The 24,846-nt window shown below is 37.4% G+C and overlaps 1 protein-coding gene across 2 annotated transcripts in view; it reads right to left on the reverse strand.

The window, feature by feature from the left end:
• Positions 1-24,553, reverse strand: part of LOC133843727 (dual specificity calcium/calmodulin-dependent 3',5'-cyclic nucleotide phosphodiesterase 1) — a 99,262-nt gene extending 74,709 nt beyond the window's left edge. For both annotated transcript variants that reach the window (XM_062277438.1, XM_062277413.1), the window contains exon 1: positions 24,169-24,553. In XM_062277438.1, the coding sequence (XP_062133422.1) occupies positions 24,169-24,538 (370 nt within the window). In that variant the 5' untranslated portion in view covers positions 24,539-24,553. The remainder of the gene's footprint in view (positions 1-24,168) is intronic.
• Between the last annotated feature and the right edge of the window lie 293 nt (positions 24,554-24,846).

Below are 24,846 nucleotides of genomic sequence, written 5' to 3' on the forward strand. Positions count from 1 at the left end.
AGTTTACACAATCGCTTAGATATTAACCGTTTATAATTTTGTAGTCTATTAAATGACTTGGGTCAAACATATAGTATTAAAATAAAATTTCAATCTCCAAGGAAGAAATATTTGAGGAAGAAATTATTACTTTATTAATTTGTGGTATATGTTAGTACATGCATCCTATTAGAAATAATCACATTATTCAATTATAAAACTTCACAAAATTAAGATTTAAAAGATCTAAAAAAGTAAGATCAAAAAGTATTTTCTTTTGCCCTTTTATTTTTAGCAATTATTAACTCATTCATAATTTGGGTAATTTAATTTTTTAACATTTATATTTAATATATGTAGTATGTATTAAGTTATTCTATGTATTAAGTTCTTAAGTATTAAAGTGTGTATAGTCTAATAATTTGGTGCTCGAGAACAATTTACATTTATTAGTCAAAATCACTTTGATCTCTGTTTCAAACCCCATTAAAAATACAAAATGCTCGAGCAAAGCACTTTATGAATGCAGCGTATGAAAAACTAACAAATTTAATATAAAAATTTTGGGCAACGACAGCAACAAACAACAAATAAAAACAACGCACAACAACAACAACAGGAGACACTTTGTATTTTAGTTTTTGGTTGCATTAATTATCGCCTTGCCATGAAATATGCGCGCCACGCATGCGCAGATCAACGAAACGAACGAACGTATGAACGGTCAAACTACATAAAAGAGTGGTGGTCTAAGAGGGGTGAAGTGGTGAGGGGGAGGGGTGTGCATATGACGTCGTCTGTGGGGATCTGTGAACGGCGGGCGGCCGTTTAACTTGTTGTTACTTTTATGGCAGCCAAGAAAACATGCCGCGTAGCGCGTGTTGCTAGTGGGCGGCAAAAGGGGGAGGTGATGTGAGTGGCATAGGAGGGACGGGGGTGGATTGTAGCACAACATTTGGAGCTTTGACTTTGACTGACTGTTTACCTGTGCCAATTAAATTCGCCTCAATAAACGCACCGATCAACGAGCGATACAAATTGTGACCAACAGCGACTTTCAACGTGTGTTTTTTTTTGCTTAGTTTTTGGCTGCCTAATGAGCCAGCGTTGCCATATCGCAGTCTGGCCATCGGTTAAGCCTAGTTGACGTTTGCCGATCACTGACAGCTAATGCGACTAACGGTTTAATCGATGCAGTGACAACAGCTCGAAGGAGTGTTGTTATCTTTTGAGTAGATTGAAAAGTTGACAGGAAGTAGAGGCGCGGTTGTAAAAAGATTATTGCGGATTTGTCGCCAAATTATATACTAGGTGATATTACAATTTACAGTTTGTTAGCTATTTTATAATTAACATATCACAACTTTACTATTACATTTTTATTAAATTCCTTCTTAAAATGCACTAAATAAATATAATATTGGTATAAGTGTTCTTCATTAAAAAAATACTTTTGCTTTATATTTTAAGAATTTTCCTTAGTCCATAAACTTATAATTATGGACCTCAAACGAAAGCATTTTTCAAATGTTAAGTTAAATTATTCTGTGGTAACACTCCCAAACAAAAGTCAAACGTAATGGACGCTACTGTAAAGCTTTTACTGGCGCCATCTAGCTTTGTGCGGAACAGCTAAAAAAAGCTTAGCTACAGCTTAAAGCAACTGCTGTATGGTGAAAAGCTCTGTTAAAAAAGTACAGAGATTATTTAAAGAAAAGAGCACGAATTAAAGTGAAAGTTAAGAGTGAATGCTAATGGGCCACCGCTTGCTGTCCTCGACATTTTCTCTTTCTCTTTGCAACTTTCTCTCTTTCTGACACGATATCAGCCAGACTGTTTGACGCATTGATAACAACGATAAGGCATGGCCTTGAGCAAGGGCCCAACAAAAAATAAAAAGAGAGTAGAATACAAATATAAGAAAGAAAAAACCAAAAAACAAACTCAAACTAAGTAGCTAAAGTTAAGCCCAGGCACAGCTGCATGTAAGAACAATCTTAATTGCAGCCATTAAACAAGCTTAGTACGAAAGTTGCCATTAAATTGATATTGCACTTGCTGTTAAATATTATTAATAACGCAAGCAAATGAAAAAAATCAGAAATAATGAATGGAAATAAAAAAATGTAATAATATTATAATTCAATTTTGTGTGTGTGTGTGTGTATGTGGAGAAAATGAAGCCACAAAAATGCCATAAAAGGATAAGACCACAAATAATAAACAGGCCTGCGGTTGCTTGAGTTCGCTGTGTGTTGCGGCTGCTGTTGTGGGTGCTGTTGTGCCTTTGTAGTGGGTGTGAGGCTGTTGTATGTGTGTGTGTGTGTGAGACAAAGTGTTGCAAGTGTTGTGTCATCAACTAGGCTGCTTCTCACTCACACCATCTTGCAGCTCAGACATATAGTCATTGTGCAAATATTTGCATATTTAAGTTGTGTTGTGTTGGATGCTGCTGCTTGCTAAGGCAACCGCAAAACTCATAAGCGCATTTTAGTATCCTTTCAGTACGTTTACGTGTGAGTGTGTGTGTACATCCTTAGATTGTTTCTGCTTGCACGAAGGTCAAGCGCGCGCTTATGAAGTTGACGCGCGTCAACATCGTCAACATCGCACGACAAAACGTTTAATTATGTCAGGTGTTAAGATGCCGGTTATCATGTTAAACAACGTGCCACAATACACAGCACACACTGGGTATGCTTAATGAATGCGTTGCCTGAATTTAAAGCAGCCTCCTTGGCAACTAATATTACTACTACTACAACTACAACACTCGTACACTCTTCACTCTTGTCGCTTCTCCGCACAACTTAATTAATTAGTAGTGAAAAGGATTTTTATCGCAGCGCCCAGGAACCAGATTGTTGTTGAAATCTGCTTTAGTTACTCGAGAGTTTGGGTCCGCAAATCTCTTGCAGCTGCTTTTTGTGATGCACTTTTAATGCGAACTTTTTCCTCACCCTCTTTACCCCGCTTGCCACAAATCCTTAACGTTACCCGTTGCTTTCCTAAATACATAATGAGCTATACTCTCAGGTGCTGTTAATGAAAGTTTTTCGTTGGCCCACATAGACTCTTTACTTTCGGTTCTCCTCTCTGTGTGTATATCTCTAATGATTTGCCTAATTTGCTCAAATTGCGAACAAATGAGAGTTTGGGTAGAGCAAGTAACAAGAATAAATTTCTTTTTATTTCAGTACCAAATTAGTTGCATTGTTTAAAGTTGACGTTGACACTGACTGAATGTTGAATGCGATTTCTCTTGTTCACTCTGTGGCTTCGTTTACTTGACTCTGTTCTCTGTGTGTGTTTGTGGTTGTGCTTATTTGTTTGCGTGTTGTTGTAACAGCTGTGCAACAGCTGCATTTGGAATTGCAACGTGGATTTCGAGTTGCATTCACAGTTTGTTAAGTAAAAGCCAGTTCAGATTTTTATCCTTGTTTTAACTTTTCTCTGCTTTGCACAAAGCTCAAAAAAGCGTCTATTTATTTTGTGTTGTGCATAAAATGAGAAATGTGAAAATATAACAGCAGACGACACAAAATGACAAACTACGTAATGCTCTATATAAGTAGACAAACTTATATGTTTATAACTTAGTAAGGAATAAAGAAATGTGAGATATGATTAATTCTGACATTTGTTTAAGTTTCTAAATAATATTGTGTTGTAATAAAAGAGTTCATATCATATCATATCATGTGTATAATATTTATTTTATTTCCAGGAAAATTAAACTATATAATAAAATAAGGTAAATACACATTAACAATTACTTGAATTTAAGAAACATGTTGAATTTAATAGTAGAACAGTTTTGAGATAAAATAAGGTAACAATAAATTGAATATTATTTGAATATAAGCAACACTTTGAATTAAATCTTTAAAACATATACATATATTTCGTACACACAATATACATTTTGCAGTCAAAGAAAACTTTCTGGGTCAATTCCTACTTTAGTTTCGCTCACAAGAAATCCTAATAACTTCGTAAGCTCATTCTGTGTGCAGACAAAGAGAGACAGAGCGAGAGTATTCTATATTAAAAGGCACATTTATATTGTGCGAGAGCTTATCAAAATGAGGAAGTTGATGGAATGCACGTGAAATGTGAATAGAAAATAAGAGGTACTCAAAGAATGGTTGACGGTCTGGGAGCAGCACTCATTTCAAATTGAATAAATATCATGCAATTTCATTTAAAGTGTCTATATATTAACGTCAAGTGAGGTAAATTCAGCTATGTATAAGGGGGCATAAGGATAACACACATATACAGACAGCTTAACAACACACATTCATCACATTTACAGTTCATTAATAAATAATGACATAATTTTGATGTACGACAAAGCATTTAACATTGCCTTCCAAAAATACGCCAGCACTGAAATCCACAGACAAACAAGGACGCGATTCCTTTTAGCCTGTTAACGCGTAAAATGACAGTTGCTGAAATATATAACTCTGCACCGATGGTTGGTTTATTGTTGCCAACTATGATTAATACTTGTAATATTTAAAAAGAAGAAAGACCTCTTGCAGAATGTAAAACTTTGCTGCGGTCTTTGTTGATAATTCATAAATTACAGTCCAAATTATGGTTGTTGTTGTTGCTTGTTAACGTTGTCCGGAAACGGAAGTGGAAACAGAGGCAACGGGACAACGACAGAGAGAAAGATAACAAGACAAAAACAGCGCAACGCAATTTGGTTAGTTTTAAGTGCCTAAATGAGGCGATGGCAACGCAGACAGCGAAACATCTGTTCCAATTTAACGCTCGAGCTGCGGCCACCAAAAATTCTTTCCTTTATTTTCCCTTTGACCACAGCAAAGCGTCAGCAAAGGAAAGTTGGAGATGGGGAAGAAAAACATGGACCTAGATAGCATCATAAAAAGTTATGCGTAAAGTTTAGTCAGTACATTGATTTATTATCTCTCTCGGTACGCTCTCAGTACTCGGTATCCTATCAAAAGCCAGTCCTCAACAGGAAGAAGAAGCCCCATATTGAAGAAAAAAGAAGCCAAGTATCTCTTCCTTCCCATGTCGCATGCTAATCCATCTCAAGTGTCAATTCGTGCGTTGGAATCAAGTCAGTCAGCGATTTAATCGTGCTCCACTCTCTCTCCAATATTCTCCATATTCAATCCCCTCCATGCTGATTGAGCACTTTTTTGGGGGCAGCTCTTTCAGCATTTTTTTTTTGTGTCCTATACACTTTCACTAAAGTACAAGACAATTTTGTCAAGGAAAGGAGAAACCGCATTAAAAGAGATCCAAAAATATGCCTGGACTTTGCCACGTTTAATGTGGCTTTTCAGCTTAGCTGTCAGAACAGATCTATTAAAGGCCAAAATAAATCATGTTAATGAACTTTTAATTAAATGCAAATATTCAACAAGTTATTTATTTCGCTTGAAGAATATTGTTTTTTTGTATATCCAATATATATATGTTAGCATTTGATAGCATATTTAATATTCGGTTTATCGCAAAATTCGCTTTTATTGTTTGCACGTTTATTTGTCTTGGGAGCGAAAAGAACGAAGAAATGCTAATAAATAATGTATGCGTCTTTTGTAAATGTAGATTTCGTTGTGTGTGTGTGTGTGTGTGTTGGGTGTGTTTTTCGAGGGGTCGTCTGTGGGTTAATGTGCTGTCAATGCTTCAAGTTAAAATGGCGTGCAATTGATTTTGCCACGCCCACTTGGAAACACTTGAAGGCTGCTGCGTGTAAGAATATGGAAGCAATGTAAATGCCCCTGTCAATATGCAGAATCGCTGAAACATGCCAAAGATTGCAGACATCTACAATATATATTATATTATATGTATGTATATTGTATTTTCCAAGTACAAGCGAACACTTGTCCAACACTTGCGCCCAAGATAAACAGCTGACAAGTGTGTAAGGCCCACAGAATAGGAGTCGCAGTCGCAGTCGCAGTCACAGTCTCAGTCTTTGTCTCGAAGCTACAATCAAGCTCTGTTTCCAGCCTTAGGCAATGGCTCCATCCGAGTCTCTCTCTCTCCCTCTCTCTTTATCTCTCTCATTCTGCCATTCTCTGTGACTCAAGCAGCGACCCATTCAAAGTGATTTAGTGCTTGTGGTCAAGTGGTCCATGATTGACTTGCCTCTGCTAAGAGCTAAATGAAAGACATACACGCACCCACACTTACACTCACACACACACAGAGAGGCTCACGCATACTTAGACATCAACTGAACAAACTTTAATGCAATTGAGGCTTTAAGGCTTTCATTTAACAAGACTGGCAAACAGGCTTAAGACGTAATGTTATTAGTGCTGCATAGATTTATTTTAATTAATTAAATGCTTTTACAATTATTTAGTTCTCATAAATATATGTTTAATTTGACATTGTCTAAATCATTTAAATTCTTAAGCATTCTTAACATGTTTAATTGGAGCGCTTAGCTTAGAGTCTAATAATCTGTGCCTAATGAATTTAGTATTTATTATATTAATTTTTGTATTTAGTAAGAAGTTTGATAATTAAATCATGTAAATTCTTAAGTATCTTTAATATTTTTAATTGGTTTAGTAATTTTTGCTTAATAATTGCAAAATATTGATTACGTAAATATTCATATTGTATGCAAATTTCTTATAATAAATAGCTTTGATGTCTAAGATATATTTTTTAATTGTGGAAATTGAGATTATTCTTAGAATTAATATCAGCATAATTTCAATGTGTATTTAATTGAAAGTTGCACTTCTCATTAACTTCTACTATGATTTTCCTTTCAAGGTTTGCGCTGTTTTCTTTCAATTATTTTGTTCGCAACTCGCGTCATGCAATTCTGCAATAGCTCAATTTTAATTATGCAAACTGCTCAATAATAAACTTCATTGTACTTTCACTTTTGAAAACAACTTTTTCGTTGCTCAGAACATACTTTAGCTTAACCTTCTAAACTATCAACTGCAGCTTATTAAACTTCTTGATTTATTTGTAACTATTTTCTTTGTTGCTTAATATTCTAACTTATTTCTTACTTTTCTAAATTTTTATGTATATATATTCTTTAACTGCACACTTTAAGCAACTCCCCCAGCTCATATACGAGCAGCTTTACTCTATTATTTACATCTCTGGCTTAACTATATTGATATAGTTGACCACAGAGATAGAGCCAAAGCTCGTAGATTTCCGATGCTTTACAGCAAATACAAACACAAACAGAAATATACTTTTGTAAGGACTCGGACTCAGGACTCGGGACTAGCATGCACTTTTATCGTTTATTATGTGGGGATTAGTGTTTAGTGCGTTGATTGTGTGCGTGCTCAATGCGGTCAGAGTCATAATTTTGTTACATTTGTCACGCCTACCCAGAGAGAGAGAGAACTGCCCTTTTAATAATCGCATGTTTGCCTGCACTAAGTGCAATTTCTTTTGTGATTTGATTGTGATTTGGATTCTTTTGCGAGCGATAAGCTTCAACATGCAAACGAGCAAAGAATGGAATCGAAATAGGGATGAAAAAACGGTGAAGAACTTCAGGCGAAGTTCGTCCGTTGGCGCTTTTAATTATTAAATGCTTCACTCCTGGGCTTGGCCAGCATGTCGACGAACTTGCTCATTAAGCATCTAAAAGGCGGGGCGAGTGCTTGCATTCAATGGCAATGGCAAATGGTGAATGGTGAATGGCGAATGGCAATCAAAAACTTTTCGGCGCTGCCACAAAAAAATTTGCTGTCGACAAAACTTTGCTGTCAATTAAAGGACGTGGCTCATTCCCCGCCCCTTCTCTGTCCCCTCCCTGCTCTACACGCAATCTTATTCTCATTTCACGTTCTCCATTTCTGCTTAAGTTGTTGTCAATGACTTTTACTCTTTAACTGGCAGCTGTCTATATTCCCTGAGGGACAATACTTTGAGCTGGCGATGGCAGCCAGGCATTTGGCAGTTGGCAGTTGCGAGTCACAATTGTTGTTGCTGTTGTTCTTCTGGTTGTCGTCGCAAAAGTCATTAATGGCATGCCTTAAGCACAGGATTTTCGCATGCTTAGCTGTATCCCGGTTCTCAGAATGCAATTGCTGCATGTCCTTGACATAATTTACAATTTCAATAACATTTTCGACGCCTTCAGCTGCTACTGCTGCTGCTTTTTCTTGGTATGCTGGCGCAATTTATTTGCGCATTTGCCCTGGCACAACTCCTTTAGTAAGTCGTAAGTCGCAATCATCATCATCACCATCATCATCGACATAATGAGGATCATTGTGGCTGTTGCTGCTGAGGGAACATGCGCATTTGTCATCATTAAAAATGGTTGGATGGCAATGGGCAACGAGCAAAAATTAGTTGCTCTTCCTGCTTCGTGAGCTCTACGAGTCCTGTGAGTCCAGGAAGGATATTTATGCGTGTGCAGCTCTGCCAGGCCAAAGGCACTTCAAGTGTCACGCCCTGCCGCCGCTCACTGTTGTCTCATTTGCTTTTGTTGCTACTTCCACTGCTGATGCTGCTGCTGCTGCTGCTCATTATGGCTTAAAAAATGTTAAGCACGTCGCCGCTTGTTTGCATGGAAGTGGAAAGTCGTCGTCCTTTTTTTGTTGTTGTGTGTTCCACAACTGGCACTTGAAGCAGGTCGTCGTCGTCGTCGACGCTTGGGTCCAAAGCAAGCCAAAGCCAAATAGCGCCCAGCACCAACAGCAACAACAGTAGCAGCAGCCGGCAGCCACTTGATAGTCAACGCTGACATCTCATTATGGTTGTCAGCGCTTTGCTGGCCCCGTCGCATCAACCAACCAAGCAACCAACCAACCAACCAACAGTGCGTATGTGTGATGTCAACTGCCAGTCCCAAGTCCTCTTCAGGTCCCTTTTCGCCCCCACACGCATTTCAGTCATTGCCTGTGACTGCGTGCTCATGTGTAAGCAAAATGGCTACAACGTGAATTATTTTTATGTGCCTTAGAGGACCAATTTTTGGTTGTCTACCCGCCTTCCTCTCCTCCTCTATCTCAAAGTGTGCTTGCCTGCTGTGCCTGTTAGTTCTGTTCGGTCGCTTGTCTCAATTTAAATTCATATACATTTGCTGGCAGCTAAATCTATTTTGATTACACGCTGTAAAGACCAAAACATTGCTGTGACTGGCCAACTGACCCAAATATAAAGGGACACTCGCTGTAATTCTTTATTAAATTAGATATGTCTGTAGATAGAAGAGACAATGATGATGGCCAAGCAATGATATGAAATCGTTTGAAGAGCAGAAAAATGTGTTAGATGTAGATGTTTTCACCATTATCAATTAATTTGGGTATTCACTCATTCGACTCTATGATTAAATACATAGATTTAGTCTGTCGATTATAAAAATAAGATGCTGAAGTTTTTCATAGAAACTCATATATTTTAAAGGTTGCATTTCTTGTTTGTTTTATTTATATGCTCGACCAAATTAATGGACATGAAAATTTAGTTGTAGTACAGAAATCAATATTTCTTTAAAGCTTTCTACTATTCACCAAACCAAATTTTCTTTTACTTAAGTTTCTTTCTATTTTTGTTATTTTATAGTACGCAATTTTCAATGCAGGTAATTGTGTTTCAGTCCGCTAATGGTTAAATTAAGATGATATTGTATTCTTGGTAAATATAAATTTAATGTGATCAAATACAAATTTTTGAAATTATTTAAGAAATAATATTGTACATACAAAAATAGCTACTGAAATCAGGTTTCAATTGCTTAGGCTGACAATCTGGTATATTTTGTACTCTATGGTATATTTTGAAAGTAGTACCACATTGATATACAGCCTTCAGTATATTTTAGTATTGGCATATTATTAGACCATGGTTATATTTTAAATTGGTATGTTGTGGCATACGGTTTATTTTATTGCTTATGCTATGCTAGCAATGCTCTTTAAATCCGCTTATTCTTTGTGATTTTTGTTGCTTGCTTCTTTCATATTGATTGTTATACTTTGCACTAATATCAATGACAGAATATAATATATTAAAAAATATTAAATAAATTATTTTACTTCAATAAGGTTTCAACTTTAAAAATAATGTTTATTTGACGTTGGTTCTCATGCCAAAAATTCTACTACCCAAGACACATTTGTTCTTATTAAGTCTTATTTCTATTCTTTCTATAGCATGTATTTCATTTCATTGGCTAACTTTGCTGGGAATTGTCTTCAAATCCGCTTATGGTTACAGTACTGTGACTATTTATTCTAGCAGTCAAGCGCTGAAACGATAATACACTTTCCTGCATGATTGCTTCGACTGTTCGAATACATTTGAATTTCTCCCACAACTCGTCAACTTTAATCGATTCGAGTGTGTGGGTGTGTGTGTGATGCAAATATGTCAATTGTCGTGGGGCAAAATGAGCAACAATCGCGACACGTTGTTTTGGTTGCAAGTTATTCAAACTGTTGGTATTCAGTAGTATTGCCAGCGACATCCTCGTAATTTGCAGAGCACTTGAAAATGGTTGGAAACCGCATGTCCAGGACACACTGGCAAGCCGCCCACTTTTGTGATTTCGATTGGCTTCTCGCATAATGCAATGAGGGAGAGAGAGAGTAGATAGAGACAGGACAGAACCACAATACCCGCAGTCACAATAACACAGAGGCAATGGCAACAATTGTAAGCCAATTGTCTGGGATGCACAATAGGCGAAAGCGATGGAGACAGCGAAAGCGACAGCAACGGAGACAGGGATGGAGGCGGAGGCGGAGACAGTTTTGTCTGTTGCGTTATCCTGCAATACCAAATGCCGGCGTGTGCGTTTCCTTCATCTCAATTTTTAATCCCCCAGCAAAGTGCTCACCGGATTTATGCGACGTCAGTTTGCAAAATGCAATGAAGGAAAAAAAAAGAAGGAAGGAAAATAAGGTAAACGGATGCGGATTCGATTCAAGGCGTTGGCAATGCGATATTCGAGCATATAAATCAATATTTTGCCAAAAAAGGTCAATGCCAATGTCTAAAATGAAAATTGCTGCAAATTGAATGCGTTATCAAGAGCTGAATTTTAAAGACTGCTTCACATTTGTGTGTGTAAATAAAATGGGAAATGGATATGAAGATGAAAGCGTTGCTGCTTAAATTACTTTCACTCGTCCTTGTTACTTTGACTCGTATAATTTATTCGGTTCGATTCAATACTTGAATCGATTCAATTCGATTGGCATGCAATATACAGAAGACAAGTTGTAAAACCTTGTTGCACTCAGCATTCGTGACATGACTGTTGTGTAGCTAATACGAGGACGAGGAGGAAGTGAATGTTGTGTTCTCTCCCCTTTGCAATACTTTTGTAAAATCTCAGTCGCTCCGCCACTTGACTTTATGAGCTGAGAGCGCAGCCTTTACAGCATTCTGTGTGTACACTTAAAAAATCGTTGCCTGTGGCAGCTGTAAAGTGAGTGTTAAAGAGCTGCCACACTCAAGGGGGCTAAAAAGCGAAAAAATTCCGAATAAAGTGTGTCAGTGTGTGTGAGATGAGGAAACAAAAGCTCTCACATGTTGTACATTGTGCCTTAAGCTTTATTGAGTTAACGCTGATGCGACCACACGCTGAGATACTGAGTTGATTGTTACCTTTAATTAGCAGTAAGTAACTCTGATGTTACCCAAGTACTTGCTTTGAGAGGCTCACTCTGTCCTCGCTCTCTCTTTCTCTCTCTCTCCCTCTCTGCTCGATGGCACTTGCTTTTGAGCGACGCTGTCAATATTAAATATTTACCATGCAACTCGCACACAATTTTTCTGCCCTTTCGCATATTGCGCATACGAAATGTTGGTCGGGTTGTCATCCAGCCAGCCTGTTTGCATGTGTGAATAAACTTGCTGTTAACTTAATTCTCATCGTCAGCAGCAGCAGCATCAGCGTCATCATAATTGCACAAATGTTGGTAAATTATTGAAAATCCTATCTGCATCTCGCTCTGCCGCTCTCTCGCTTTGCATTTCAAATGAAAATTGATTTGGTTAACTTGAACTGCAGCCACGTCAGTGTGTCGAGTACACATCGTTTTGATTATTTATGCGTGTATACGCAACGTTTCGTTGCCAGGCTCAGTACACAGGCCTCTTGCCTCCCTATACGTATCTGTGTAACACAGCAGAAGCAATCATGGCCAAATGAAATCACTGAAGCATTCTTCAGCAGCAGCAGCTACGGAGCAGGCATCCTTTGGTCAAGCAAGGCAACATCCTGTTGCCCATTCGTCCGCTTAAAAAGCAAATAAAAATCATGCAACACAAAATACAACAGAGACGCAAAAGGGGTTGAGCACGACGTATGTGAGCTTTGGTTTGGACTTTTCTCTTTTGGTTCTGCTCAATGTAGCTACTCTGTTGATACTAGTGCGGGGGGCGGGGAAATAGTATTGAAATCTTCTCCGCAAACCTTTAGAAGACGCGGGACCCAAACGAGGCTGTCAGTGTGCAAAGGCGCCTCGACGTTTGATTTACGTTTCAGATTTTGAAACTACGACTAATGCAAACAGGGTGCCTTTCAAGCATTGTTTCCATATCATTTCCATATCAATACCTCAATTTATTTATTTGTTGATGCTTATCAATTAATATGTTTGATGTGATTCAAAAAGATTTAAAATTAATTATTAAATGGAGTTTTTATAATATTTTTCTGTTAAGTGGCATTCAATTTGCTTTTCCATTTTTCAATTATTTTGATTGCCTTTTAATGATATTTAAATACTTATTAATTATTGCCTTTTTTCGGAAAAATATAAGTACAGATACCCGCAAATTGAAGTTATTTAATTATCACTTGATTTTATTCCATGCTATTTAAATTGTCTGCATGTTATACCACAAAGTTTATACTATGTCCCAATATTATTTGTAGTAAAATAAATTGATTTTTAAGCAATAATCCTACAGTCGATTGGGCTCGACTATGAGATAACCGCTACATATTTTCAATAATATCATATTCTACAAATATACCAAATTAAAATACCAAAAAAATACTAAATTATACCAAGAAATACCCATTGATTGACAATATACTAGATGGTCAACTAAAGGAACTAAGATTCGTAGTATACAATTTTTGCCTACAAAAGTGTTTCTTTAATAACTTGTACAATATTACAATATTTTAAAATTATTCGGCTATCATAAATCTTTACTACTCGTACTTTCAACAAATTTATTTTCTCTTTATTTCTCTTCCTGTCTTTATTGTCAATTTCTTAGCAGTATTTACAAGTTTATCTAACAGCGCCTATCTATCAATGGAACGACAAAAACTACTTAAAAAGTATACATTGGCAAGACAATTTCTCAATTTGTATAGATTTATAATGGAATTATAAAGTTTTGCGAATAGTTGCCAAGTTTGCTTGCTGCGAATTGAGCTCAAGTTTGTAAGCAGCAACTCACTTGCACAGAGATTATCGCAACTACTTAGAGCAAACACCCTGTTGAATTTGCAAAAGAAGAACAACAAAAAAAAGTCGAGGGATGTGATCTAATCTGACTGGATTGCGAGTGAAAAAAGTTACGAAATCGCTTCATTGGACAATTTGGGTTACTGCCTGATGCCTGATGACCCACATACATATGATTAGAGAAGTGGATTATTATGCTGCCCACATATCATTAAAATACACTGTTTTGGTTTTATTTTTGGTTTTAAACAGAACGTTTCAAATCAAAAGAAATTTCGCAATAAACAAACGAAAAACGATATATATATATGTTATTTACGTAGTATGTATATATAAATAATTGAGTGCAGTCAACAATAAAAGTGATTTCGGTTGTGATTACAGCTGAAAAACAAACAAATAATCGACAATACACACATGTGAATGCGAATGGAAAAACAATGTTCAAAAGGCCAGAGAGTCAGAGCCGCAATGTTTTGACTCTGCTCTTGGCTAACATCCACAGCAAAGTTTGACTTGCAAGTCTCGCCAGATTCCGCTCGTAGCTAGCTGTCCTGCTAAGTGAGTTGTTGAAGCTTCGACTGGCCATAAACTTTTAAAGTTTGCAATTTAATTTCAATTTGCGCAGCAAAACGTGTGCAGCTCTCAGTGCAATGGTGTGTGAGATAGGGGGCTAGAAGTCAGAGAGAGTTCAATACACATACAAATATCGTACAAAATAGTAATAATAATAATAGCAGCAGCAACTGTGTAACAGCAAGACCAGATGCCGCCGCGGGCAATGGCATCCAAATCAAATTTCAAAACACGTAACTGCAAGTGCGGTCATATATGAAACAGAAACGGAATTGGATGAGGGGAAATGTAGAGAAGAATTCAGTTATTGGGAATTGCTTTTGGGGCAAGCTCAACGCGGTGCCATCTCAAATCGTTGGCCATCGCATAAATTTGATTTGTGTAGCACATAAAAAACAAGAAAACTGTGCTAAATAACGCTGAGCAACAAGCAACAAGAGACAGAGAGAGAGAGAGAAAAGCAAACAAAAGCGAAACAAAATGTAACGCATACGCAGCGTGGGCCCAGGCAAAGGCAAACGTTGGAGGTCATTTTATTTATCTTTTGCTTTCCTTTTTATAGCTAAGCACTGCAGGTAATTACATTCTTATTAGGTTTACAATGCATTAAAAAACGTCGACATTTATGATAGACAAACTAATGCGGAAAATTTAATAGAGCTCTTTGTGCTATGCGTGAAGACAATACGTATACACTTAGCGAAAGCTAATAGGCGGGATTTGATGTCTGCGAGATAAATGACATTGAAAAGAATTTAATTAAGGGGATTTTATTGAAGTAGATAAATTGTGTGTGCTTTGGGGCTGAATTTGTTGCAAACAAATTAAATGTATTTTATATAAAAGAGCTTAGCTAGAATTTGTGTTAGTTGGAACATAAATAAATATTAGGCAAATATTTAAAATAAGTCAAATTAGAATACATTTTGATTAAAAGTATAATATGTTTTAATTTACATAGTTTTTTTCTGAGCTCTCGTTTATTCAGTCCATTAAATGCTATATTTGGTTCTATACATAAGCTTTGTTTATTCTATGATGTCTGCCTTTCAGCTAAAACGGCTTAATTAGAATTCAAATTAGTTAAATCGTAAATAAATAATAGGCCAATAATTGAGATTTCAATTAAAAATAAATTATTATTAGAAAGTTAATAAAGTAAGAAAATAAAAATATTAAAACTGTTCGAAATAATAAAATTTACAGATTTAAAGTGATTCAAGATTCAATCTTAATTTTCTAACTTACAAACTATTTGTAGAATACAAAATCATTTTTTATTCTCACAATTTTCCTCTAATCTGGCTTACAATCCAGTCCATAGAATGCTATAATTATATTTTTTCTACACATAAGCTTGGTTTATTTTATGATGCCTACCTTTTTGGCGCACTTGTTTCAATTAGCTGATGTCTATCAGCTAAGCACTGCAGCAAGTCCTGTTATACTATAAACTAGTAGTTGTCTTAACACCCGCCCCTTCTATCTAATCCCGCTTAGCGTGTGTGTCGGCGATGTCGTTTATTTGTGGCTCCTAAGGCAACGCGGCGAACTCGGAACGAAAGCGAACTCAACCCAAAGCAAGCGCGACGAAAATAGTTGTTTGACTAAGCAAAGTGATATTCTGCAAGTCGATGAAGAAGCATAACTAACAGATACCCTACTAAAAATATATCAATGTTGCAATCTATTTATGGTGGCAACTAAAATGTTTCATTACTTTACGATCGATTTGTATAGCAAAGTGTTAAAATTACATTATAACTTTATTACGTTTCATTTCGGACGAAATGTGTCTCAATCCGTCAGTTTACAGTTTTCCCCAGTCTAAACTCGCCTCAACTGTTTGCTATGTGTGCAGACAAAGTTGCCACAAAGTTGCACGCGCGCGCTGTTTGATGAAACTTGGCTAAGAAACGCCGCAAGCAACAAATTATGTAAAATGGAAAACGCGATTTACAATCGTATAAGAACCGAGTGCGACCAAAAAGAGTGATAAGCGGACTTAGAAGCAATACGAATAAACGTGTTTGGCTGAGTTCTCGGAAAAACTGTTGCTCGACTTACAGCGAAAGAGCTCAAAGGCATTCGTTATAGCATACTATCCGTAATTTTAGCGCCACTTTTCCATTATGCGTGCGCGTTTCCAACTCCCGTTTTCAGTTTTCTTTTACTTTTTGCTTTTTTTTTTAGTTAGGTTAGCTCGCGAAAATTCAATAAACACGGCAGCAGCAACAAACTTTTAGCTGAGTGCTAAACAAGGTAAGTCCATTGTGTGTTGGCCACGCCTCAGCACATTGCAAAGAAGCTGATGATGGGGCCAAGGGAGGAGAACGGAAGGTTACTCGCCTTTCTGCCAAATGCAGCTGGGCATAAAGTTGCCTTTGCCCAAATGCATTCAACAAAAACAGCGTCGAGCAAGAACTCGAACTCGAACTCGAACTTTAAATTGAAGTTGAACAAATTTTATTTGCGCGCCCGCACTTAAAGTGCTGGACAGACAGAAATAAAAAAAAAACGAAAAGGAAGACAGAACACGACGTTTGCCAGGTGCTTAATGAACGGCAACAACTTCGCCACGTAGTAGCAATCGGCCAACAAAAAAAAAAAAAGAAAAAGAGAAGCAGGCTATAAAAAGAAAAGCAAGCCTATAAAAAGTATCACCTGCTGTGTTATTGTTTTTGTCAGCTTTTTGCCTTTATTTTTCGCTGCTCAAATTTTTCCGAAGGATGGAATGGCGGACCAAACAGTTCCTTGGGGAGCAGCGCCTCAACTTAAATAAAAGTCACCGATGATTGCCATCATAATTTATACAGAGAACCAGTCCGGGCAGCTGGCCCAAAGAAGCAGCCGCCGCCGTTGTTACTTTCACTTTGAGTGGGCATGAGAAAGTGTTTCAGTAAATTGATAAAATATTGCTGATGCTGACAGCAGATGTATGAAGTATGAAGTATGCAATATGCGCGCTTGATTGATGATCCAAATGCTCCACAACTCAACCGCAGAGTATATCGGAGATGCTGATACTGATGGCCTTCAGATTCAATTAGGTCGAGTAGCAGAAAGCTACTCTGATGAGAGTGCATTCTTTTAGCGAGTTGACTAAATTGCGTATACGTAGTACGCATACGTATTCACTAAATTGAAGTTGTCATTGTAAGAAGCGATCAGTTCGATAGAGTTTAATAAATGAGTAAAAGTTAAATTGAAAAGATAAAAGGAAGCATTAAATCAAATGCAGAACAGAATTGTCATTTGATATTCGACCACGTGACTTTAGAATATTTATTGGTTGGGAAAACTCAAGTAGAGAAAGTAGAGAAGTCATAAAAATAATACTCTCTTCCTACTTTGATATTCCTTTCAATTATAGGAATTTAATTGCAATCGAATGACTTTTCCAAAAATCAACAAACAACTTTTCAAAGAAATGGCAATAAAAGCCACAGAGAAAAAATCCATATGCACATCAGTGAATTACAAAAAGAAAGAACATGAACAGAACAGCTTTTGATTAATAAGTGAATGCCATGTGTGATTGGAATGAAATTTTGCAGTTTCATTCATGATGAATCCTCCGATACTCACACTCTGTCCACAAAATCGTAAAGCACGTGAGGCGTGCCAGAGAGCCTTTTGTTGATTCAATTGTTCAAAAGTAAACAACTTTTTGGTTTCCCACACACACAACACAGAGACACAGATACAAATACAATTGCAGTGCTGAGCTGTTCGCACGTCAATCGAGTTGCTTTTTAAATTAAATTTTTTCGTTCTGTTTTTTATAGCTTAAAATAAACAACAACAAGTTTCTTTTATTTTGTTCCCCTCTATTTTTTCGTATTTGGGTGTTTTTGCTGTCGGAATTCATGTGGCCAACTGCTTCTTGTCGTGTTTCAGCTCTCTGTGTGTTGCTCTGTTTTCTGTTCCCAAGTGGTTGCCGTCGCCGTTGCCGTTGCTGTTGTTGTTGCTATTGCTGTTCGATCTACGCCAAAAGCGAGGCTGGCAATAAAATAAATATGATACCAGCGGATAGATTGTTAAACTAACAAAAGTCTGTATATATACACACTCACAGAAGAGGGACGATGGCAGCGCAAACTGGCAACGGTAACAGCTTTCGTTTTCATTGCTGGCCATTGGCTTCACACGTTTCACTTTCGATTAGGAGGGTTCTGGATACTGAATACTGAATACCGAATGCTTACGCATTTGGGTTCAGAGTATCAAAAAAGAGACAGTGACAGCGAGAGTGAGAGTGAGAGCGAGTCAGAGAGATATCTACGCTGAGTTTGCGTTTCAATTTCCGCTGATTGAAGTTTGCCACCTGGACGACGAAATGGAGCGCAGGAAATGATGGCAATTAAATTGAATACAGACACCATTAAGCCTAAGGAGTAGGCCGCGTTTAGTCTCCGCCGCATTTTCATTTATTTCTTGGAGTTTATCTTCAGCTGATTGGATGCTGTTCAAGTTTTGTTTAAGTATTTAACTCGCTCGTTCGCTCACTTGCTCGCTCTTGTGTGTGTGTGTCAAAAATTGTATGAAAACTTTGCAGGTGGCTTAATTCGATTAGCAGAATTTTAGCCACAATTTATGCTAACTTTGCTCTTGTTGTTGCACAAGTGACTAATAAACTTTTAATTGAGTTTTAAGCCGTTGACTAAAACTGTAAAATATTTTGATGCCCGAAACAGGCAAACAGCGAAGAGCAACAGCGACAGACATCAAATATTGTCGCCCATTTTTGGCAAGTTAACGACTTCCCGTTATGGGAACATTTCAATTTCCTGTGTCCTGTGTGAAAAATTAATGCCAAATTCGAAACAAATTGCCAACAGCGAGCAGTCTGAATGACAACAACCAGGAAGTAAAGGATGCCAGAAGAGTTGTGTCGAGTCGAGTCGAGTCTGTTTCCTACTGTATCTACATACTTTCCGCTGCTGCTGCTGCTGTTGCTGCTGCTGGTACAAAAACATTTTTGCCAAAATATGCCCGCAAACCTCAACAGAATTTCGACAGCAGTCGCAGCAACCATAAGCTGGTAGAAACAGAGAGTGTTGCGAGGCCAAAAATTCACTTTTTCCCACAGCACCCACAACATAATAATGGATGTGTGTGTGCCCCTGCTGACAGGCATAAAGAGTGTAAGGCGAGGGAGATGTTGCTCTGTGTCTGGCATTTAGCAGCATAGCAGAAAATCAATGTTACCAGCAGCTACAACACAAACAACAATCAACAACCGACTACCGAATACCGACAGCAAGAACAGCATTTACATGATGTTAGAGCAGCTTGGATAGGTCGTCACCTCGAGGCCCGTGGAATTTTCTTGTGTGTTCCAATTTCGTATATACGTTTTTTTTGGGGACTCTGTGCGCCGTCTGAGCCGCAATTTAAATTTATAAGCCCTAAAATTGCCAAGCGAAAATTCTTATGCGCATTGTTCTCTCGCTCTCCTTATGTCTCGCTTTGTCTGCGAGTGTGTGTGTGTGGCTCGGCTTTTATGGCAGCCGGTTGCCATAAATTAAATGGCCCCTGCAATAAAAGCCAAATCAATTTGAGCGTGAAATCGATTTTCATTTCTTTCATTTTTCACATCTTTCACACAGTCTCGCTTCTTCCCTTTCCCACACTCAATCGATAAATTCTCGAGCAAAGTGTGCAACAGGTTATTTACCGCGTCTGTGCTGTGCAGATGGCAAACTAAATCAATGCCATGGTTGCCGTGCAACCAAATGGTGTTGCAATTGTCGCCCTTTTGCTGATTAATGAGCGATAGACAGAAAGAGAAAGCACGCAAACGTGCGACGTGCAACAGTGTGGAAAAGCAACTAGTGCGATTCAGACTGAGACTGAGACTGTGACTGAAACTGAGGCTGAGACTAAGGCCATTGCTCGATTTTGCAATCAAGCTGAATCAAATCGTCAATGAACTTCTGCTTAACAATCTCGCTCTGATTGCTTCTCATACACTTTCTCATTCATTGACTAACTCTTATTTCAAGGCATATTTGCTTGCTGTTTTTGTGTGCAATTTATGCTTTTAGCAATTACTCGTACATTATTCAGTCAATGCTCTTGGCAACATAGTATTTGTCGTCTGATGTTTGTGCTAAATGTACCGGAAATGCATTCGAAAAAGCCCATTTCAGTGTTTATTCATTTTGTGTATGACATGCATATTTTATTACCCTAAAGTCGTTTATGGTGAAGGAATATTTAATTTGGATTTTAATGCACAAATTTGTGAATATTGCTGTGGGTAAATAATAAAATGAATATAACATATTTCAATAAATATATTTACTTGTAAATTGTATTTTATTAAAATATTTACTATCATAATTTAATGTAATATTCTTAATACTGAGTTTTGTTGTGGCAAATTCAAACTGTGCTAATTAAGTTGTAATTATTAGCAGAAACTTTTTTCGTTTTAAATTTATTAATTTATAAAAAAAATAATATCAGATATTTTAATAAACACATTTACTTGCAAAGTGCACTTTTTTCAATCACTTGCTACTATGCTGACTTTAATTTTTATAAGTCAAAATTGTGCTTTTTGCATTAATCTGTAAATATTTCAGAGCGTCTATAAACTAATATTTAAATAAATACATTTACTTTCAAAGTGAATTTTATATAATTTATTGAATTGTTTTCTATTTGTTTTATCTCAAGCTACTTATTCCATAGCAATAAATAACAAAATATTTTTAATTTTATTGCAAACACTTCTAAATATTGCAGTGCTTAAATATGCAAAGTAATATCTGTTTTATTAACAAATACATTTGCTTTTAATCCAATATTGAATCTTCGAATTAATTATAATGTTTTCTATATATTGTCTTTTATCTATGTACTTTTGTTTACAATAAAAATTCAGATTTTAATACATACATTTCTAAATATACAAGGTAATATCTGATGTTTAAGTAAACACATTAACTTGTAAATTGTGTTTAATTCAAATATATTACAAGTTGTTTTAATGAGTTCTACTTTTCCTCCAGCTTTAAATGAGCTGTCACTATTATTGTTATTACTTTTATACCCATTGCTACTAACTGCTGAAAGTAATAACCTTTAATAGAGTTTTGAACTTTCGCCCCTTTTGCAATTATTCTCCCCCTGCCTTTTCCTTGGCCAATTTGAGTAATTTTACAATAGACATTTCGTAGGTGTAGAGTGTATTGTGTCTTCGGTCTTTGGGCAAGTCTCTTGCACTTTGCTTGTCATTATTTTTAATTTGCGCATCTATGACAACGAACGAGCAGCGTGTCCGGGACCTGGTCGGTCACTGGGGCTAAGAACTGGGCACAACCTCGCATAGAGGTGGAGGAGGAGGAGGAGGAGGACAACTGAAAATAGTTGACTGTCTCACATCTGGCGTTGACAATGCAATTTCCGCTCGACAGGCAAAAGTACACACGACAAGAGCACAGCAAGTGAAGGTGGAAAAACCAGTCTTGTCGAGGAAGACACAAGACACACCCTAGTTGCAGCAGTTCGCAGTTGAGTTCAGTTTGTGTTTCCTGGTTTCCTGTTGCTGTCTCTCGCAACTTGGGCACTTGGCAGCTTGCCTGGTTTGTTGCCTGCTTGCGCCTTGGTTCCGGCCACTTGTGCATACAGAAATCAGCAATTAAAGATTAAACGAGCGAGAAGTATGTCCCTTCCTCCAAAAAAAAAGGAAGCTTCACGCCATTGAAGGCTTATTAATAAAGACTTTTAAGAAGTGAGCACATGTTGGAGCTGGACAGCGTAATGCCTAGGAGATTGCTTTGCTTTTGGTGCAATTTTAATTGCATTACGCCTCTGGAAATTGCCAGGACACTCTCTCGCACACACACACACACACACACACGAACAAGTTTTAATTGATGTCACAGCTGATGCACTTTGCGTTGGTCCGGATGCGACAAAGCAAAAGCAAAAGCAAAGTCCCTCAAGACTCCAGTAACTTGGCAATTTCTCATTGCTTGCCTTACTTTCCCTGCTGTTGTTGCACATTGCCTTTCATGCAGCCAGGTCCTTAGAGTCCTGGAGGCGCAACAAAAAAAAAAAAAAAACGCAATACAATAGCAGTTGCCATCCTTTAATTGCGCTGTGCGCTTCGATAAACTTTAAATGGCATTTCAAATGACATCATTAAAAAGCGTTAAGTGCTGTGTGGCAATCGATATGACCAAAAGAAGCAGAAATTCATTCCGCTCGTTTTGAATATGCATAAATAATATCATTAAAATTCCAGTGTTTGACCGGCATCCGGTAATTTGACATCGATTATAATTAAGCGTATGGATTGTGGCATCAATCAGGCGTAAGCATTCCTTATCAAAGTATCAATATGAATCGATTTATCGCAGATTTTAAGGCACATACACACACACACACTTCCCAAGTCCCTACAAATCCGCTTAAGTCAGAGCCAAAATCTGCCCGAGATGTGCCCCATGGGAGCAACCTGGCTTCCTTGTTGTTGCGTGCCGCATCAAATCAAATACGAGCTCAGCCCAGTTATCTTTTCGGTCATATCACTTGCCACTTGCCACATGCCACAGAGCTGCCGTAAGGCTTTAACGCCTCGACACGTGTTTGCTCCACAGTTTGCAAATTTTCTGTGTAGTACTTGAAATTTATGTCAGCAATATCTAAAGTGACTTTGCTTTGCTTTAAACCAAAGTGACTGTGGTCCACTCGAAGCCCGCATATGAATAAATAGAAGTAGAAATGCTCTTGTGTGCGTAATTAAATTTCGTTTCGTAATTAATTTCCAAATAGTTTGCCAGACACAACGTTTGTCTGCGGTCAATGAATCGAAAATAAATAACAATTATTTATAAGTGTCATTGAGTGTAAATGCTATGTTATTAGATGAGCTCTACAAATGGAATTGTGTTTGAGATCAAACAAAGATTTGCTCTTTGTTTTCAATATGCAAATTTGTTGAGGTTAATCGGAGATAAGAACTTTCTGTATTGGAGAAATATGTATAAAGGCAACGAAATATCAGTGCCAAATATCTATAAATATGAAATTGATATAAATTTATATTTTCATTGAATTACATTCGAACTCAGAGAAATACTTCAATATTTAAAAAAAAAATTAAATCAATTTAACATTATTATATGCAAATATGAATACGAGTTATGAATGCCGAATATCTACAAATGTGAACTCAATATACATGTATATTTGTTATTTGGTATATTCGTATTTTATTGAATTATTCAGTGAAATACTTCCATATTTAAATACACACAACTCCGCTAATTAATATCATATACAAATGCGTAAAGTATTTACATTTTAATTTGATTTTTTTATAATTAGCGTATTTTGTAAAACTACGATTAAATACAAATATTATTGACTAAGCGTGACAAAATAATTTGAACGAGCAAATAGTATAATTAAAAACAATTATTTGATAATAAACACTATTATCCAAAGGCGTGAAAATACATTGATTTGCAGGCTGAAATTAGAGCTGTTTGGCGCCAGAGGAAAATCATTGGCATTAATTGTTTGCGAATTAGAAAATTATTGCAAGGACATCAAAGCCAGATATTGCAATCAATTGAAACCTATTAAAATTGTATAAATCATTGAAGTAGATATATTAAATGTCGAAAATATAATTTGAGTTGCATGCAACCTTTTGCACAGCTCTTGATGGGACTGACAGTGACAGAGCTTGTCGTCGTTGTTCATCATCGAATTACGTTTTCGGTGCAGCAAAATCAATACAAAAAGGTGAACAAAAGCAAAGTAAACGAAATAAAATGAAAATTGCACACACAAACCCACACCTGGAGAGCAGACTTTGGGGCCAATGTCAAACGACGACCTTGCGTACAATGTCAGTCACACACACAAACACACACACACTTAAAAAATGTGAGACAAAGAAAGTTGCACCAAAAAGAGGGTGAAAAAAGTATCAATTTGCCATGTTGCATCCTTTCAATCAAGCGCGAGAGGAAAGCTCTGTATTTATACCTTTCCTTTTTTTGTTTTTGTTGTTTTGCGTTTTTGGTCACCAGACACTTGTTGACCTTTGTGCCTTTGTATTGGTATTTGTATTTGGCGTATTTTTTGTTTTGCCTTGAATACGCACTCGAATGCCTTTTAGTTTTTCGTTGTGCTACGCTCTGAGTGTACTCACCAATTGTGTAGGTGGCACCGTCCACAGTGAATGTGGCCGCTTTGCATTTGTTGAAAAAACGCGACGCAAAATCCAGTGCAGAGTTTTTCAAGCTGGACGAAACGCGGCGTATGGGCGAATCCGGACAGGATGTGGCTGCCATGGGTTGCATCAATGGTGGCGTTGCCATCGTTTCAGCTGCTGCTTGCTCCAAAGTTATCGCACTGCTGGTCACAGTGTTGCTGCCACCGCTCAACCGAGCAGTTAGCGCAGCTGTGGCAGCTGGAGGAGCTGCTGCTGAAGCTGTCCCGGTTCTGGTTAGGCGAGATGGAACCACAGGCGTTGCGGCACCGGGCGCCAGGCGACGTGGCGGCATCGACGGATTCGACATTTTTGTTGCAACCGCGCACGCACGTTTCTCACAGGATTTTATTTCTCCTTTTTTTTCTCTTTGCTTCCTCTTTTTTGTGGGGGTTTTGCTTTTTATGCTTTATGCCGCTGGTCACACTTGACAATCACTTTTCGCCGTTGATGGCGCACATTTTGCCAAAGTTTTTTGCTGTTGGCCGCTTCGCTCGCACACACAAACTCTGCGCATTGAAATTGGCCATTAGAACGTGACCCGAAAGTAACCTAACCCAAGCCAATTTGCTGCAATTAAGTTTACCAAATTGACAGCCTGACACAATCTAGTTTATG

Source organism: Drosophila sulfurigaster, chromosome 2L (genome assembly GCF_023558435.1).
Source record: "Drosophila sulfurigaster albostrigata strain 15112-1811.04 chromosome 2L, ASM2355843v2, whole genome shotgun sequence".
NCBI lineage: Eukaryota > Metazoa > Arthropoda > Insecta > Diptera > Drosophilidae > Drosophila > Drosophila sulfurigaster.